This window comes from Plecotus auritus (assembly GCF_963455305.1).
Source record: "Plecotus auritus genome assembly, chromosome: 3".
NCBI classification, from domain to species: Eukaryota; Metazoa; Chordata; class Mammalia; order Chiroptera; family Vespertilionidae; genus Plecotus; species Plecotus auritus.
Window position 1 is genome coordinate 27,861,682 of NC_137772.1, and position 17,455 is coordinate 27,879,136.

The 17,455-nt window shown below is 50.3% G+C and overlaps 1 protein-coding gene across 9 annotated transcripts in view; it reads right to left on the reverse strand.

Moving 5' to 3' along the window:
• Positions 1-17,455, reverse strand: part of ANK1 (ankyrin 1) — a 223,234-nt gene that overhangs the window by 55,042 nt on the left and 150,737 nt on the right. For all 9 annotated transcript variants that reach the window (XM_080662604.1, XM_080662602.1, XM_080662598.1 and 6 more), the window contains 12 exons: positions 17,166-17,264; positions 15,963-16,148; positions 14,042-14,140; positions 13,527-13,625; positions 13,134-13,232; positions 8,626-8,823; positions 7,215-7,313; positions 6,708-6,806; positions 6,052-6,150; positions 4,745-4,942; positions 4,056-4,154; positions 3,275-3,373 (listed from right to left, as the gene is read on the reverse strand). In XM_080662604.1, coding sequence (XP_080518730.1) covers positions 3,275-3,373; positions 4,056-4,154; positions 4,745-4,942; positions 6,052-6,150; positions 6,708-6,806; positions 7,215-7,313; positions 8,626-8,823; positions 13,134-13,232; positions 13,527-13,625; positions 14,042-14,140; positions 15,963-16,148; positions 17,166-17,264 — 1,473 coding nt within the window. The remainder of the gene's footprint in view (positions 1-3,274; positions 3,374-4,055; positions 4,155-4,744; positions 4,943-6,051; positions 6,151-6,707; positions 6,807-7,214; positions 7,314-8,625; positions 8,824-13,133; positions 13,233-13,526; positions 13,626-14,041; positions 14,141-15,962; positions 16,149-17,165; positions 17,265-17,455) is intronic.

Sequence of the window (17,455 nt, forward strand, 5' to 3'; positions counted from 1 at the left end):
GAGTAATAAAGCTTGGTATGGCCCACAAGATGTGCTTAGTCCACGTGAGATAAAGGAGCTGGCCCCAATGTCAGCTTTGTCACCGTGCACTAGGTATTCAGCTGGCCTTTCTTTTTCTTTTCCTTTTTGTGGTAGGGCTTTCTCAATGAAGGAAGCAGCGCATAGATTTACATTCCGGAGTAGGCGCCTTACCCCACTGCGGACAGGTGACCATGACTTTGACCGTCACCGTCACCACTGAAACCACTTTCACTTACATCGTCCCTCTTGAGCGTCACCACCACCATGTAGGCCTTTTGATTATTTCCCCACTTTGTGGATAAATAAGCCAGTTCTCTGGGAGGCCAAGTGCCTTATCCGATGTCACCTAGTAAATGGAACAGCCGCTGGCCCGAGCCTGGCCTTCTGACTCCAGATCCCAGCTTCTTCCAGTGGGAGCTGCGCTTCTAACACTTCAATGTGTCTGAGAGCACTCGGGGTCTTGTTAAAATGCAGATCCTGACCCGGAAGCTCTAGGGAGACCCAAGATTCTGCGTTCCTAACAAGCTCCCCGGTGATGTTGCTGATGGTCTGAGAGCCACACTTTGAGGATCATGGTCCCAAAGCACTCAGGGCTCAGGGGGGTGCCAGGCCTGAGGGCCTCGGAGCAGGACCATGACTGTGTGAGCACATGTCCACCCAGCCCCAGAGCAGATGGCATAAGGCATATGGGCCCCCACCCTGCCAGCATGCTTTGAGCAGTCCCAGAGAACTGAGTCTCTCCTGCCAGCCACGGTCTTACTGGAGAAACCAACATTTCTGATTCTGCCAGGATCACTGATGAGAAAATAGGAAAAGGCGGGGGTGGGGGTGGGGGGTGCTGACCAATACAGTTTTATAGCACTGGGGGACAGGGGCAGGGCCATCTGCCAAGTGGGTTTTCATGGAGAAATGAAAAGTTGCAACTTACCCAAAAAATGAAATTGAATTAAAAAATCATTCCCTTTAAATAATTATGTAAGATAATTCACTAGAGTGTTTCTCCTTTTTAATTTGATTATGTTACGAGAAAACATTAAATTCTTCTTTGTAGGTTGTTTTCCCATAACAAGATGGCATTTTGATATAATAAAGGTAATTAAACAAAATGAATTTTGTACTATATCAAAAGAGAGCGAAGAAAAGAGGTGTGGCTCAGTGGGTCAAGCCCGAGATTTGGAGCAATCCCTAAACAGAGATCACTCTCTCTACAATGAGTGTCGGGGAATGTCTGCTCAGTACAGCTGTCAGGGTGAGCTGGGAGGAGGCAGCTGAACACCTAGCTGGGTGCCTGGCCCACAGCAGGCAGTCACTACATAAAAGCAATGATTACTAGGACTTCTGTTCGGGTACAAAGGACAGTAACTGGAGCAATTTGAAGTATATTCACGAAAGTATGTTAGGAGTCCCAGGCTCGTGGGCAGCTGTGGATGTCACACTGGCAGGGATAGTACCCTGTCCTGCCAAAGGGCAAGCGGGCCCTGGAGGTGGCTCTGGCTGCCAGGTGACCGAGGTTCAAGCTAAGATACAATGGCCAGTCTCAAAACAGGGACCGCTCCTCTGAGCTTTCCCGAAACCAGGACTGAAGGGAATGAATGACCTGTAGGTGACAAGGACAAAGAGCAAGGAGGCAGGAGAGCCAGGGAGAGGTCAGGGAGGGCGAGATGCCAGTCAAAGGCTCTGCTTTCCCCGGGAAATGAGCTCATCCAAAGGCATGCCCGCTGGAGAGAGAGCTGCCGAAATGTTAGAACAACATTAGCATCAAAATTAGAAAGGGGAGGGTTTGGTTTGGGTGCAGAGAGATTTGCATGAGAAATTCTACAAAATTGCCAGACGACTTGGTAAACTATTTTTTGCCATGGAAACAAAACCCATCTGTACAGTGTTTGTGCTTGGATAAATCTCTCCTTAAATACCACGAACCTGGCTCTGGTTTCTTTGCTACAAGGAGGGGGTGGTAGGAGGAGGGGAGCCCAGCTTTTTATTTTTAGATGCAGGAGTAAGTCACATCATAGCAGGGCCGCATGCTCTGTCTACACAGTGACGTGGGCTTTGCTACAACAGCGGTGGGGACGGGAGCCCAAGGAGACAGGGGCACCTGGGAGACACTGCCCGCAGACAGGGAGGCTGTAAAATTCAGAGGAGTATCCATTCTGGAGAGGGAAGACAAACGGAAGGTTCGCACTGATCTTCACTGACTGCCCTGCGTCCCCACGAAGTCGGCAGGTGTCAGCTGGACCCGCACACCAACGCACCTGACAGCTCCCTCCTCAGAGGCAGCCTGCACACTCCTGCTGCTTGGCTGAGCACTGGGGTTTGCTCCCCCAGAAATTATCCTTCTGAGTCTAGGCCGCCCTATCGGCTGGCGGCTGGCAAGCTCCAGAATGCAGGGACTGCCTGTGTCCTTACCCAAGTCCTGCTCCCTCACCTGGTCCCTCCTCCTAGTGCAGCCACCAGCCCCACAGCGACCCTCTCCTCCCAGACAAACACTGCACGCCCTCTCGTCCCACAGGGGGCAGCCTGTCCCCAAAAATGATCCTCTGTCCAGCTTCCTCCCAACACCTTGGATCACCCCACCCCCACCCGCCAATCTGGTCTTACATAAGCCAGCCTGTCAGCTCCCTTTCCTCCCTTCCCTTAGGTGGCCATGAGGCTGCTGCCCTGGGCTGGCGTTTCAGAGGCTGCAGGAGGCCGGCACACTGGACATGTGTCTACATGTGACATACATGGCTGTGCCTCGTTTAAAAACACCATGACCTAAAAGTCTGAACTCACAAGAGGAAGAGATTGGGGGGGGAGGTGGGGGAATATTCACATTCAAAATAGGTCCCTTTCTTCAAGGTTCCGGCAAGTTCACTCACAGCCCCGCATATTTCTCCACGTGCGGTCACTGCACTGGAGCAAGACTGGCGCAGACGGACCCCACGTGGAGGCGCCTGTGCGTGCTGACCTTGGATGGCCCACGTGCAAAACTCAGCGGACACTCAGCGCTTTGGGGACACGTTATTGTGTAAAAAGAACCTACCTCTGTGAGGTAACCTGATGCTAAGAAGTGTTACCCACTTCCCACCCACTCCTGGTCCCCAAACAGCGGCAAATATACTGCAGGGAAGAGCCGAGAAAGTGAGGCGAGATTTCTGAGGCAAAAATAAAAGCAAAACACCAGAGCCCTTTGGCTGCTTCTGGAACAGCCCTCGCGGGAGGAAGGCAGGCAGCTACGCTCCGGGCTCCTGCGGCGGGGACCAGGGAGGCTTACCCAAGCAGGACTGTGTGGGGAGCCGCCCCGCGGGAGCAGCAGCTTGACGATGTCCAGGTGGTTGTGATGGACGGCCACGTGCAGGGGAGTCAGGCCATTCTGCGGGGGGAGGGGGGACGACAGAGAGAACAGCTTCACTCAGTGGACTTTCTTCTTAGAGATCCCCTTAGCTATAGCAGCACCATGCTGGGGTCCACGTCACTTCTTTCATGCAGGTAAAATCTGGTTAAAATCATTCCAGAACGCCCTGGCTGGGTTGCTCAGTGGTTAGAGCATTGGCTCATGGACCAAAGGATTGTAGGTTTGATTGCCGGTCAAGGACACATACCTGGGTCAGGGCGTGTGGGGGAGGCAACCAATCAAGGTGTCTCTCTCTTTCTCTTTCCTTCCCTCCCTCCCATCCCCTCTCTCTAAAAAAATCAATGGGGAAAATAAAATACTCCTGTGTGGATTAACAACAACAACAAAATCATTCCAGAACCAATCTTGATCAGAAGTCACAAAGGGCATAAGCAGCCAGACCCAGGGCCACCTCCTCACTCCTGCTGGGCCCGATGGGGCAGTGCCATCAGCACACTCGCTCTGAGAAGGCCACCAGGTCTTTCTAGAAGGTCAAGGCCTTTGACAGAAAGACCAGTCTTCCCGAAGGTCATTCTCTCTGGACAGCTGCCCATTGAGAAGATGGAGAAGATGGGCTTGGGCAAGTGTGCCCTTCACAAGTAGCGAGTTTACCTTTTGCTCTGGCTTCTAGCCCGAGAGAGGGAGGCGAGGGCACACTCACCTTTCCGGCGGCATTAGGGTGTGCGTCCCGCTCCAGCAGCACCTCTGCCACCCGAGCCTTCCCGTACTTGGCCGCCACATGGAGAGGGGTAAATCCTTTCTGAGGAGAAACACAGGCTGTCAGAGCCACAGGAGCCACAGCCGTCCTCCCTGGAGCGAGGGCCGGGGGCAGAGGAGGTGTCCCCCCTTAACAAGCGTAGAGACGCCCGTCAAATAAAGGACCCGGAATTTCTGATCCCTCCCAGAGGCCATGGCCACAGGAATTAGCAGGTTTCCTCCCCACCCCCAGCCCGCCCTTCTCGTAGTGAGCAGAAAACATCTTTTATTGTGATTTGACCATTAGCTCGTTGAAGGCAGGGGTTGAGTCTTACTCCTAATATCGCAGAACCTGCTGGTTTGTCTAGAGCAGGTGCTGAGCCAATAGTGATTGTGAGATAAATGCATGAAGGCTGAGTGGGTGAATGGGAAACTACAGTCCACCACCTTTCTGGGGCAGAACCATGACATAGCAGGCTCCCAAATGGTGGCCAGTCCTGTGGGTGCTGGCCCCCCCCCTCCCCCCAACTCTGCTTTCAGCACAATTAAAACAACACAGAGGATCAGGAGGGAATGCCCCCCCCCTTGCCCCCAGGCCCAGCAGTGAGTGGCCTGGGGTAGTCACCGCTGGAGAACAGGAGGAGGAGGCTGTACCTTGGTCATGCATGCCTGGGACGCTTCCTTTTCCAGAAGGGCCAGAGCCGTTTCCACGTGGCCCTCTCGAGCTGCAATGTGCAGGGGGGTGTGCCCGGCTGTGGTGGCCAGGTTGGGGTTGGCACTGTTTTCTAGCAGGAGCTTCACCATGTTTGTATGGCCAATGCGAGCTGCACAGTGAAGTGGGGTCTGGTCATCCTGGAACCCGGAGTGGAAAAGAAGAAGAGGGGATACCGAGGTTAACTAATCCAACGCTTCATCTTACAAAGAAGGGAGATGATGCCCAGAGAGTTAAGAGACTTTCTCAAGGTCACACAGCTAGTTATATAGAGAGGTTGCATTCAAATCACATCTCTGAGTTACAGAAACTGATATGCTATCTCTTATTTAATCCTTACAACAACCTCTCAAGTTAGTAGTTATTTCTACCTAGCTGCCCATAGGCTCAGCCTTCCCATCTGTGAAGTGGGGATACTAATATCAACCTCCTAGGACTATGGTTAGGGTCAAGCAGTGAGTGTGGATAAGATGTTTCACACAGTGTTTGGGAGGTGATACACTCTCAACAAGTTGTAGTGGTGATTACCGTGTCCCAAGTCACATCTGAGTGGACACATCTACGTCTTTGACACTGCTTTGGGTTTCTCTATGCCAAGGGTCATTAGAGTCTGAAGGGGAAAGATGACTTCTTCACCCCATCCCAACCCTTCCTGTTCATGCCTGATGCTGAAGGGGTTCAGTGTGTGAGGTCTCAGTGTTGTTGGGCCCAGCTAGGGGGGCCTCCCTCACGTGGCCCAACCAGAAACCAGAGTCTTAACTCTAAGCAGAGCTTCTGCCACCTGTGGGGTAGGAAAGTCTGGTCTTGGCCAAAGCCAACCAACTTGCTGACTCAGCAGCTAGTCTTAGTCTTCACCCACCAGCCCCTCGAAATGCCTCTAATTAGGGTGGAGGGGGAGGCATCCGTTTTTAGATCAAGTCATTCCTGACTGATTTTCACTGGCAACACTTTCTTTAAAAAGTCGCTTCTCTTCTTATACCACGACTATAACCACCCTGAAACCCTTTCAGCCCAATAAGCGCTGCGGGCCAGCCATGCTCCTGGACTTGCATCATCCTGAAGACACGTAGCTCTGAGCAAACCCGTCTCTGGCCTTGTCAGAACCCCTGCCAAGCAGGACTGAGTGTTTAGTGTGATGGCCACGGGAACAGTCAAGGAATCATTGTGCCACCAGCACTGTGGCCAGGCCTCTAATTAGGGTGGGTTTCTCCGCATGGAGCTTGAATTGCTTCCCACCTCCAGGACACACCTTGGCCTTGGCATTGACTTTGGCTTTGTTCTGGAGCAGATATTTGGCGACTTCCGTGTGCCCTGCCCTGGCTGCCATGTGTAGCGGGGTCTCCACTTTCTGTAAAATAACGAAATTATAGACCTGTTAATACATGCTGGGTTTCCAAAAGGGCACACGCAGGGCTCCAAAGCGTGAGCCTGGAGAAGGTTGGCAGGTTTCTGTCCAAGAGGCGGAGTTGCCCCAGCAAGCAGCTCCTCAGCCTTCAGCCTGCTGATACCCGGTGTGCGTGCGTGTGTGTATGTGTGTGTGTGTGTGTGTGTGTGTGTGTGTGTGTGTATTCTAAGTATACACACAGGTAAACCCCAGAGCTCATGAATGTTTAAAAATGAAAATGTATTCCCAGATAACAAAGAAGTTCCCAAATTGTTGTCCAAAATACCTCCCCCAAAACTTGCAGAGGTGTGACAAGTTTAATTGGGAAAGTGTCAGTATACATGGACGTTCTCCCCAGTCCGAAGCCTCTGCTCTTCTGAGAATTCTACTCTATCCCCAGAGAGGAGATCGAGGGATCACTGGCTAACGCGGCCTTCTGAGTGCTCCTGGGGCCAGTGTGTCAGCGGCCCTCTGGGCTCTTGGTGTCAAGAAAAGAGCCCTTGCTGTCCCCACGGGCTTACCACATTGGAGACGTTGGGCGATGCCCCCCGCTGCAGGAGGTTCTTCACGATGGGCAGGTGCCCCATGAAGGAGGCCACGTGGAGAGGGGTCAGGCCAGACTGGAACAGAAAAGAGGAGTGAGAAGAGAGAGGACTTCCCCACTCCTCCAAGGAAGAAACAGCCAGATGTCGCTAAGACTTTCCTGCCTCCAGCTGCTCTAGACTAGTATTCCAAGAAAAGGGAGTTAAATGGGATGGGTTCATTTCCAGGAAAATGGCTGGAGGGAAACCATCACTCACTATAGGATGATTCTGCCCACTTTTACAACTCAAAGAATTGCATCTAGTCTTGGAAAGCTCCCTGAGACTTGACACAGGTCACCCCGGTATGTTCCTTGGAGCAGTCTAGACTTGCACGCACACGCACACTCCTGTGGCCTCTCATGGCTACACAGGACAACTCTCCATGAGGCTACGGGAGGAAACCATGGGGGGAGGCCACCCGCTCACCTGCAGAGTTTCTCCTACCTCGGTGACAGCGTCGATGGAGGCTCCCGTCTTCAGCAGCAGCTCCATGACCCGGATATGGTTCTTCTTGCAGGCGATGTGTAAGGGGGTGAAGCCATTCTGCAGCCCCGCACAAAGGGAGACAGACAAGCGGGCGCTTACACGCCAGCCCACGGGGCACCCAGACCACCTTGCTGAGTGAGAGGCAGCCTCTGCCCCAGCCTGTCAGCAACTTCCCACAGACCAGAGCGTCAACGATTGCAAATCACTGCAGAGGCAGGTGGCGCTCACTTTCGGCACGGCACGTTCCTGAGCATGTTGCTATAAACCTTTTCTAGAAATGTAATCATATTCTTGGATGCACTAAAAGAGCCTGCTGTTTAAAGTTTCCTCAAGGGGAAATTTACACGAAAGAGTGTGTTTGCGAAGCCAATCATGTTCCCTCTTCCCAGAGACTGATGCTCATGTTTAGTAAAACGGATTTCTGTGCATCAGCTCTGCCCTACAGTGATATGCTAAAGCGTAAACTCCACCAGGGCAGGGATATTTGCTTGCTTGTTTTTGTCTGTTCACTGGTGTTTTTCTGTGCTTTATCCCTCTAGGGCAGTGGTTCTCAAAGTGTGTGTGTGAGGGTGTCCCCCCACCCCCACCCCCGGGACATGTGGCAATGTCTGGAGAGATTTTGATTGTCACCACTGAGGAGAAATGCTATTAGCACCTAGCAGGTAGAGGCCAGGGATGCTGCTACACATCCTATAGTGCACAGGCAGCCCCCCTGCCACAAAAAGTATCAGACTCAAAATGTCAACAGTGCTGTGGCTGAGAAACTCCGACCACCTGGAACAGTGCCCTGCCTGTGGTATGAGCTTGATGAGTTTTCTGAATAAATGATTGAACCATCCTTGCAGTCTCTGGAGGCTACTCTGCCTTCCAAATTCTCTCCCTCTGGAGAGGGGTCCTAGGCAGGTTCTGGGCAGAGCTCTGGCCCCCCAGGTCCCTGAACCACCCAGGAGGGGATTAGCTTTAGGCCTGAACTCACCTCTGCACGAGCAGCATGAACACTCTGCAGAGGAAGGATGCGTACTTAGCCCAGGCCATTTACTCACCCACAAAGCATATAAAGCCAGGCAGTCTCTAAGGAATCATCGTCCCTCAGCTCTGGGCCCAGCTCAGATGGAGTGGCACCCCCAGCCCAGGTGCAAACCATGAACTCTGCTTCCTGAGTCAGGGCACCTGGGTCCAAAGCCCCCCCTGATCTCAGCCTATTACTGGGGCTGCCGTCAGCAGGGGTCACTGTCCTGCCTGTGCACCGCCATGCCCCGTGAGCATGCACTGACACCTTCCAGGTCAGTGCCCCTCAGCCGAGCAGCTCTGGTCCTGCCTCCCTTGGTCCTTGCCCCTCTGGCACCTTCTCCAACAGCCTCCCACTCACCAGGGCTCTGGAGTTTGGTTTGGCCCCTTTATCCAAAAGGACCTTGGCCACTCTGTGATGGCCACAGTGGGCTGCCACGTGGAGAGGGGTCAGGTGATCCAGGGTGATGTCATCTATCTCTGCGTTGTATTGCAATAGAAGTCGAACACAGTCAAGGTGGTCTCCCTGAGCCGCCATGTGAATTGGGGACAAGCCATTCTGGGTGGAGAGGGAAGAAAACAATCACAAAGGCTTCTGGAGATAGAACACGGCAATTCAGGGCAATGACTCCAACCTCACTTCCTGCTTCTTCCCTTCACGATGCTTCGTGTGGAAATAGGGTCATTGTAGATGTAGTTAGTTAAGATGAGGTCATTAGTGTGGGGCCTATTCCAATTTGACTGCTGTCCTTATAAAAAAAGAGAGATTTGGCTTGGCTGGTGTGCCTCAGTGGTTGAGCATCAACCCATGAACCAGGAGGTCATGGTTTGATTACCGGTCAGGGCATATACATGGGTTGTGGGCTCGATCCCCAGTGGAGGGAAGAGGGGCAAGGTGTGCAGGAGGCGGCTGATCAATGATTCTCTCTAATCATTGATGTTTCTCTCTCTGTCTCTCCCTCTCCCTTCCTTCTGAAATCAATAAAAAATTTTTCTTTTTTAAGGAGAAATTTTACACAGACATACACAAAGGGAGAACACTGTGTAAAGATGAGGAAGAGATCTTGGTGATGCTTCTACAAGCCAGAGACTCCCCGCAAACCACGAGAAACCTGGGGGATGGGGCCAGGAGCATATTTTCCCTCACAGCCTCAGAGGAGCCAACCCTGCTGACCCTGAGCTCCAGACTGTGAAACAATAACCTTTTGTGGTTTAAGGCCCCCCTCCCAGGGTGTGGCACTTTGTTATAGCAACCCTAGCAAACCAACACAGTTTGTTCCACTCACTGCATTTTAAACAGGTCATACCATATTTCCTAATTGAAAAGAAGGAAATTCTCAGAGAAACCAAGATGGCGGCATAGGTAAACACCTAAACTGCTGCCTCGCACAACAATTTCAAAACTACAACTAAAAGACAAAATGGACATCATCCAGAACCACAGGAAGGCTGACTGAGTGGAAATTCTACAACTAGAAGGAAAGAGAAAAGCACACTGAGACTCAGAGGAGCTGCAGGAGGCAGAGGTACTGAGACGTGTGCACGAAGAGGACTGGCAACTGAGTGCACAGCTGGCTTTCTCAATAAGGAGGGAGACAAAAGCTCCTGACTGCACTGATCTCCAGTTCCAGGTGAGACTCTGGGGACCCAGACTCATACGGGGTGAAACTGGACTGTCAGGAAAGAGAAAAGCACACTGAGACTCAGAGGAACTGTGGAAGGCAGAGGTACCGAGGTGCGTGCGGGGAGGACCGGCAACTGAGTGCACGGCTGGCTTTCTCAAGCGGGAGGGAGACAAAAGCTCCCGACTGCACTGAACTCCAGTTCCGGGAGAGACTCCAGGGACCCAGACTCATTCGGGGAGAAACTGGACTGTCTGGCAGGGGGCGAACCTTGAGGGTGGCTTTCTCTCAGAGGTGCTTGCAGTGATTACCATGGGACACTGAGACACAGGGGCCTATTAGAGCAGGGCTGATGGGAAACCAATGCTGTCTGCTCCACCCTGAGACTCTGCCCCATCCAAGCTGAGCACACAGAGGCTTTTGCAAGTCTTGTCTCATAAGGGTGTCTCCAGCACAGAAGTTCTCCCAGCATTGACACAGCTGATCCTCACAGCCAATTGGCCTGGAGGTCAACTACTCCCAGTGATACCAACAACAATCAAGGCTTAACTACAACAAGACTGTGCACACAGCCCACAAAGGGGTGCACCAATAGAGTCCACCTCAAGTAACTGGGGAGGCTGAGCCACTGAGCCCTATAGGACACCTAGCACACAAAGCCACTCTATCAACTCAGGGAAGCAGCCAAAATGCGGAGACAAAGAAACAGGTCACAAATGAAAGAAATGGAGGAAAGAAAACAACTGGATATAGAGTTCAAAACCACGTTTATAAGGTTTTTCAAGAATTTTCTAGAAAAGGCTGATAAATTTAGCGAGATCCTCGAGGATATGAAAAAGGACCAACTAGAAATTAAACATACACTGACTGAAATAAAAAATATTATACAGAGATCTAACAGCAGACTAGAGGATTGCAAGAATCAAGTCAAAGATTTGAAATACAAAGAAGCAAAAAACACTCAACCGGAAAAAAAAAAAAGAATCCAAAAATATGAAGATAGTGTAAGGAACCTCTGGGACAACTTCAAGCGAACCAACATCAGAATTATGGGGGTGCCAGAAGAAGAGAGAGAGCAAGATACTGAAAACCTATTTGAAGAAATAATGACAGGAAACTTCCCCCACCTGGTGAAAGAAATAGACTTACAAGTCCAGGAAGTGCAGAGAACCCCAAACAAAAGCAATCCAAAGAGGACCACACCAAGACACATCATAATTAAAATGCCAAGAGCAAAAGACAAAGAGAGAATATTAAAAGCAGCAAGAGAAAAATAGTTAGTTACCTACAAGGGAGCACCCATACGACTGTCAGCTGTTTTCTCAACAGAAACTATGCAGGCCAGACGGGAGTGGCAAGAAATTTTCAATGTGATGAATAGCAAGAACCTACAACCAAGATTACTCTACCCAGCAAAGCTATAATTCAAAATTGAAGGGCAGATAAAGAGCTTCACAGATAAGAAAAAGCTAAAGGAGTTCATCACCACCAAACCAGTATTATATGAAATGCTGAAAGGTATTCTTTAAGAAGAGGAAGAAGAAGAAAAAGGTAAAGATAGAAATTATGAACAACAAATACATATCTATCAACAAGTGAATCTAAAAATCAAGTGAATAAAAAAATCTGATGAACAGAATAAACTGGTGAGTATAATAGAATCAGGTGCATAGAAAGGGAGTGGACTGACAATTCTCAGGGGGAAAGGGGAGTGGGGCATGCGGGAAGAGATTGGACAAAAATTGTACACCTATGGATGAGGACAGTGCTGGGGAGGTAAGGGCAGAGGGTGGGGTCGGAACCAGGTGGAGGGAAGCTATGGGGGGAAAAAGAGGAACAATTGTAATAATCTGAACAATAAAGATTTATTAAATTAAAATAAATAAATAATAAAATAAAATAAAAAAGAAGGAAATTCTCAGTAAAAAATTTTCATGACCATCTTTTTTTAGTCCCATTTTAATAATCTAGATCAGTGGTTAGCAAACTCATTAGTCAACAGAGCGGCAAACCAGGGCTCGCGAGCCGCATGTGGCTCGCGAGCCGCAGTTTGCCGACCACTGATCTAGATAATATAAGAGCATTACTCACATAGGACATTTATGAGTTTAAAAACAGGCCCTCTGTGGAAACATGTTGAGAATTTCCTGACCTAATAAGTGGTAGTAGCAATTTCACTTCTCTGAGGACTTTTGCTTTTACATGTACTTTCAAAGATGTTATTTCATGTAATCATCCCTGTAACCCTGGGAGAGAGGAGGAGAGCTCTCTAGATAAAGAAATGGAGGCACAGAGGGAGTAAGAGGCATGCTCAAAGGGGCACAGTAGCACAGCAGCCTTGGACAGAGGATTAAATGAGATATAAACTTGTTTAGTAGAGGATACCTTCACCCAACACACACACACACACACACACACACACACCAGCTTGGTGCTGTGAATCATGACCCAAATTACAGAGAGCTCTGTAGAATACTCACATGACCATTTGTCAGGAAATAAATTGCCTTGCATGGTTAAGAACTATGCTACAACTTTATGACATAGAACTTCTCACAGAAAACCTCCCGAGTGGCCATACTGGGCCTGGTTTCTGCCTCACTATTCTAAACTCACATCCTTTAAATTCACCCCAAAGAACGGGGAACGGGGCCTGGTGGGCAACACCGGGTGGTCTGACAGTGTTAGCCCCAGGAAGACTCAAGACCTGCTATGAGAACTAAGGATGGGCCTTGGCTCTGGTCCCTAATGGACACTGAAAACAACTGCTTTGTTTTCTTTTTAACTTTACTCCAGCCTGGCCCGGCTCTGAAGACTTTTCCAAGTGTTAGCTCCTGTCTTTTCTGGAGCCAGGGTGAAATAGACAAGGGTTGATCTAAAGCTATGGACAATTGCAGCCTGGGGGTCAAATCTGGCCTGTTGACTGTGTTTGTAAATCAAGTTTTATTGGAACACGGCTGCTAGTTTGCATATTATCCATGGTTGCTTTCCTGCTATAATGGTGGAATTGAGTCATTGAGACAGAGACCATGGCCTGCAAAGCCTGAAAATATTTACTATCTGGCCCTTAGAGAAAATTTTGCTGACCCCGATCAAGATCATAATTAGGGCTATACAGAGTGCCTCCTATGCAACGGGCATTGGGGCCGTCACGCACTCTGGCTCAGTTAGCAGTATTAGGATCCCAGGCTGGCCTGGCCTGGAGCCCCGCCTAAAAGATACTCCTCGTGGAAAGGAGGCAACACACCTTGGTTTTGGCTTGGATGGGTGCCCCGTGGTCCAGCAGGATCTCTGAGATTCGCACGTGCCCATTCCGAGCTGCACAGTGGAGAGGTGTCAATTCATCCTTTAAAAAATAGAGTCACAAAGAGAAAGCCCCAAAGGCACCTATCAGAGGCCGTTGGAGAGAAGGCTGCCCCAGCATCATTCCCACCACAGGAGCACGATGCCTCCTTAAGGACCAGCTTGACTCCATTACTGTCTTGTTATTGTCTCCTGCTGCTCCCTGTCTCCTGCTGCGCGCTGCTCCAGGAGGCTGCAGGCCCACCACCAGCTCATCACCGAGACCCACCACCCTGGGTTAGACTCTGGAAAGTAGAATCCCTCCCCTGGCCTTGCCACGGGGCCCACTGGCACCCACCTTGGTCCTTGTTTCTATCTGGGCCCCGCGGTCCAGCAGGAGCCGCACCATGATCACGTTCCCCCTGCGGGAGGCGATGTGCAGTGGCGTGATGCCGTTCTGGAGGGAGAACAGGACCAGTCAGGGCGTGCATCCTCCTAGGGAATGCAGCTGTTCCCTACCCTATCCCTCCTGCCCCCGGCCCCGCCCCGCAACTGCAGCAGAACTAACAGCCACATTAAGCCTACTGTGAGGACATTTCTTGCCAAAGAAAGATTCAAAACCTGTATTATTGTTGTTAATCACAGCACGCTGGCCAAGCCCAGGTCTCCCAAGAGTCAGCACATGGAGAAAGCCAACCAGTCCCACCCTCCAGGTTTTCCCCCTCTAGAAGGGGCACAGGGAGACTGAGGGGCATGTGAGTAGAAACCTACCAACGAGGAGCCACAGCCCCTCCTGCAATCGGGGGAATTCATGCTGCCATAGGAGAGAGGTGGGAGCAGGCCCCCCGAGCCCTGGCCCGCCAGAGAGCTCACCTGTGGCGTGAAGTTGACACTGGCTCCCCGGTTGAGGAGTAACTGGGCCACGTTGAGGTTCTCATAGTGAGCTGCGATGTGGAGGGGGGTAAATCCTGTCTGGGGCACAACAGAGGAGGGACATCTTGTCACGTGCCATGTACTGTCATTTCTATCTCAGCATCAACCCAGGGATTCTGACAACGCTGGCCGGGCCAGAGGACCCCACACATCAAGCAGAGTTAGGCTGATGAGCACATTTGTCGGAGGGGTCGAGAGAGTCTGTGACAGGTTACATTAAAAATCCAGGTGAAAATTATTTGCAAAGCTATGTGCACCCCTATATTCATTGCAGCATTATTCCTGGTGACCAAGACTGGAAACAACCAAAGTGTCCTTCATAGATCACTGGATAAAGAAGATGTGCTACATATATACAGTGGAATACTACTCCACCATAAGAAAAGATGAGATATTTCCATTTGCGATAACATGGACCTTGAGAATATCATGCTAATCAAAAAGGCAGAAAAAGTTAAGAACCATCTGATTTCACTCATATTTGGGCTATGAAACTGTAAGCAACAAGTAAACCGACAAAAATAAATAAACAAAAACTCAGAGACACAGACAAGAGTATGGTGGTTACCAGAGGAAAAGGGGGTAAGGGAATAGTAAAGGGTACAGGGGACCAAATATATGGAGAAGGAAGATGATTTGACTTTGAGTGGTGGGCACACAAAGCAATATACAGATATCATGTATCATAGAAATGTACACTTGAAACCTACATAATCTTCTTAACCATGTCACCCCAATAAATAAAATAAAAAAACTTACCACCATACAAAAACCTAAAAAATAAAAAGCTAGCCTGGCCAGTGTGGCTCAGGGATTGAGTGTTGACTCATGAACCAGGAGGTCACAGTTCGATTCCCTGTCAGGGCACATGTCCAGGTTGCAGTAGGAGGTGTGCAGGAGACAGCGGATCAATGATTCTCTCTCATGATTGATGTTTCTATCCCTCTCTCCCTTTCCCTTCATCTCTCTGAAAACAATAAAAACATATATTTTTAAAAAAATAGGTATTGCCCCCGAGTGACCCACATTCTTTGTTCTGTGGTTCACAGGGACAAACCATAGACTAGGATTGCCTCCAACTCTGTAGGCCCTTTCATCGGAGTGCTTACTTATGAAGAGATTTTAATTAATGAGTCAAAAGTGAGATTGGGTCCACGAGCTCAGTTCTAGGGATGTTTCAGGCCCCTTAAAGGGTATAATGACTCAGCTGGCTAGTCAAATGCAGACATCCGACCCCTTGGTGGGTCTATTGCCATCTTTCTGTTCCAAAACCTTAGACCCTACCTACCCAGTCAGCACTTTTCCAGACCAAAGCCACGGACCATGGGGTGAGGGGCTCTAAGAATAACCCAAATGCAAGTCAATTCCCACAGCAAGAGAAGAACCTAAACTTACAGAGAGTGAGTGGGTCAGCAGTGACTCAAAACGTCAGACAGCATGTCCAAATGGCTAGCTGTGCAGGCCCCCGAGATGACCCTCCACAGTCTCCTCTCCACATGTGGGGTCACTCCCTCCCTCCACCAGGGGGCAGCCAGGAAAACAACATTCTAGAACACCACCTGCTGGGATTCCAAAGTTTCACTCTGGCGGAGACCCAGCCTGTCCTACTGGACACTTTCTGGATGGCCGGGAGCAACAGAAACCTTCCCTTCTCCACACCAAGCACATTTTCCTCAGTGTCCACCAGGGGTTTAAAGTGGGGCTCCTAGATGTCCTAGTGGGGACGTGAAGTCACCGTGGGGCTGGTGCTCCGTGTAACGGCTAGCACCACCTCTGGTCTGGGTGAGCTGCCTCTGTAACCCGTAGGTCTCCATGATCCAGGCTCTAGACTTCTCCTGATCCTCCGTTGGGCTGCCCTCACCTTGGAAAGCACATCCGGGTTGGGGTCATTCTGCAGAAGCACCGCAGCCGTCCGGGTGTCGTCATTGCGGGCCGCGATGTGCAGGGCAGGGAGGCGCACCTTCCCCTTCGTCCCGTAGTTGATGAGGTGTGCCACCACGTTCTCGTGGCCCTGCTGCAGAGCCACGGCGAGAGGGGTGAAGCCGTCCTGGCCAGAGGGGAGGAGGAAAGGTCGATTTGCTCTGACTGTGGCTGACCCCTGGCTGGCCTCAGGCAGGACCCACATGACCACACCTCAGGGGTCTTGCTCATAACAGGCCCTCGGCCTCCAGTCCTCTGCTCTTCAAAGCCCTCCCACACCCTCCTCTAAGTCCCACATCAATGCCACCTCCTCCTTGAAGCCTTTCTTGACCCCACTCTCCTCTGCAACCTCACAGAACCTACAGTCATTCTTCTTAAGCACTGACTTACTTTGCCTTTATAATTTGTTCCCAGTCTGAGTGCTATGAGAAGCATTTGTTTCTTTTCCTACTTCTTCTCATCGCATCTACTGGTGCCAGGACTGTGCCTTAAACATGGTGAATGAGTATTCACTTATTTATTTCACGAAAATTAATGAACACCTACCGAAAGCTAGAAACCATGTCAGGCACTGAGAATTTAATTGTGAGCTACTGTTATTCATTCCCTCAGTTGTACACTGGGACCCCATGAACTGGGAAGCAGAATGATAACAAAGTCATGTAATCGTTGAGTCTTTACAGTGATAAGGCTCAAGAGAAGCCTTAGCTTCAGGTTCAACGTTATCGTTTCATCAATGACAAAATTCAGGATCAGAGTTAATTAACTTGTCGAGGGTGCACCATGGATTCATGGCAAGAGACTTTCTCATTAAGGTCCAAAGCAGACCTGTCAATCATACACAGCTGCCCCACCCCCATCCCTATCCCGCCTTCAGTGTTGGTTATACATGTTAGACTCTGATGTCATTTCTCTGCTATGTGCCTGAGCATTCCTCAAAACCCATGGCTCTGTCTCTTACTGCCTTGCAGAGCCAACAGCAGCCAGGAGGAGTGCAGGGATCTGAAGGTCAAGAGCGCTCAATGACACGACACTGATCAGGACACAGGCTGCATCTCCAGCCATGCCTCAGGAACACATGCCCTGCGACCATGTCCTACCCCTGGAGACTTCTGGCAGTGAGGCCATTTCCCAAGGTACTTACTTCTGTGGCTACATTCTGATTAGCTCCATTCTCCAGTAAGAACTTCACCACTTCCAAGTGATTCTCTTGTGCTGCCATGTACAGGGGTGTGAAGCCTTTCTGTAAGCCAAGAGAAAACGTCATTGTACGTCACCCACAACAGTGAGAGATGCTAAAACCAGTGCGAAAATCTCTAAACTGGAGGACAGCACTCACACGGTTTTCACCTAGCCCACAGGGCAATATCCCCCCCCCATATCTCCAGGTCTAAAAACTCCTTGCCCTTTGAAATGGCCTATTGGGATGATTAC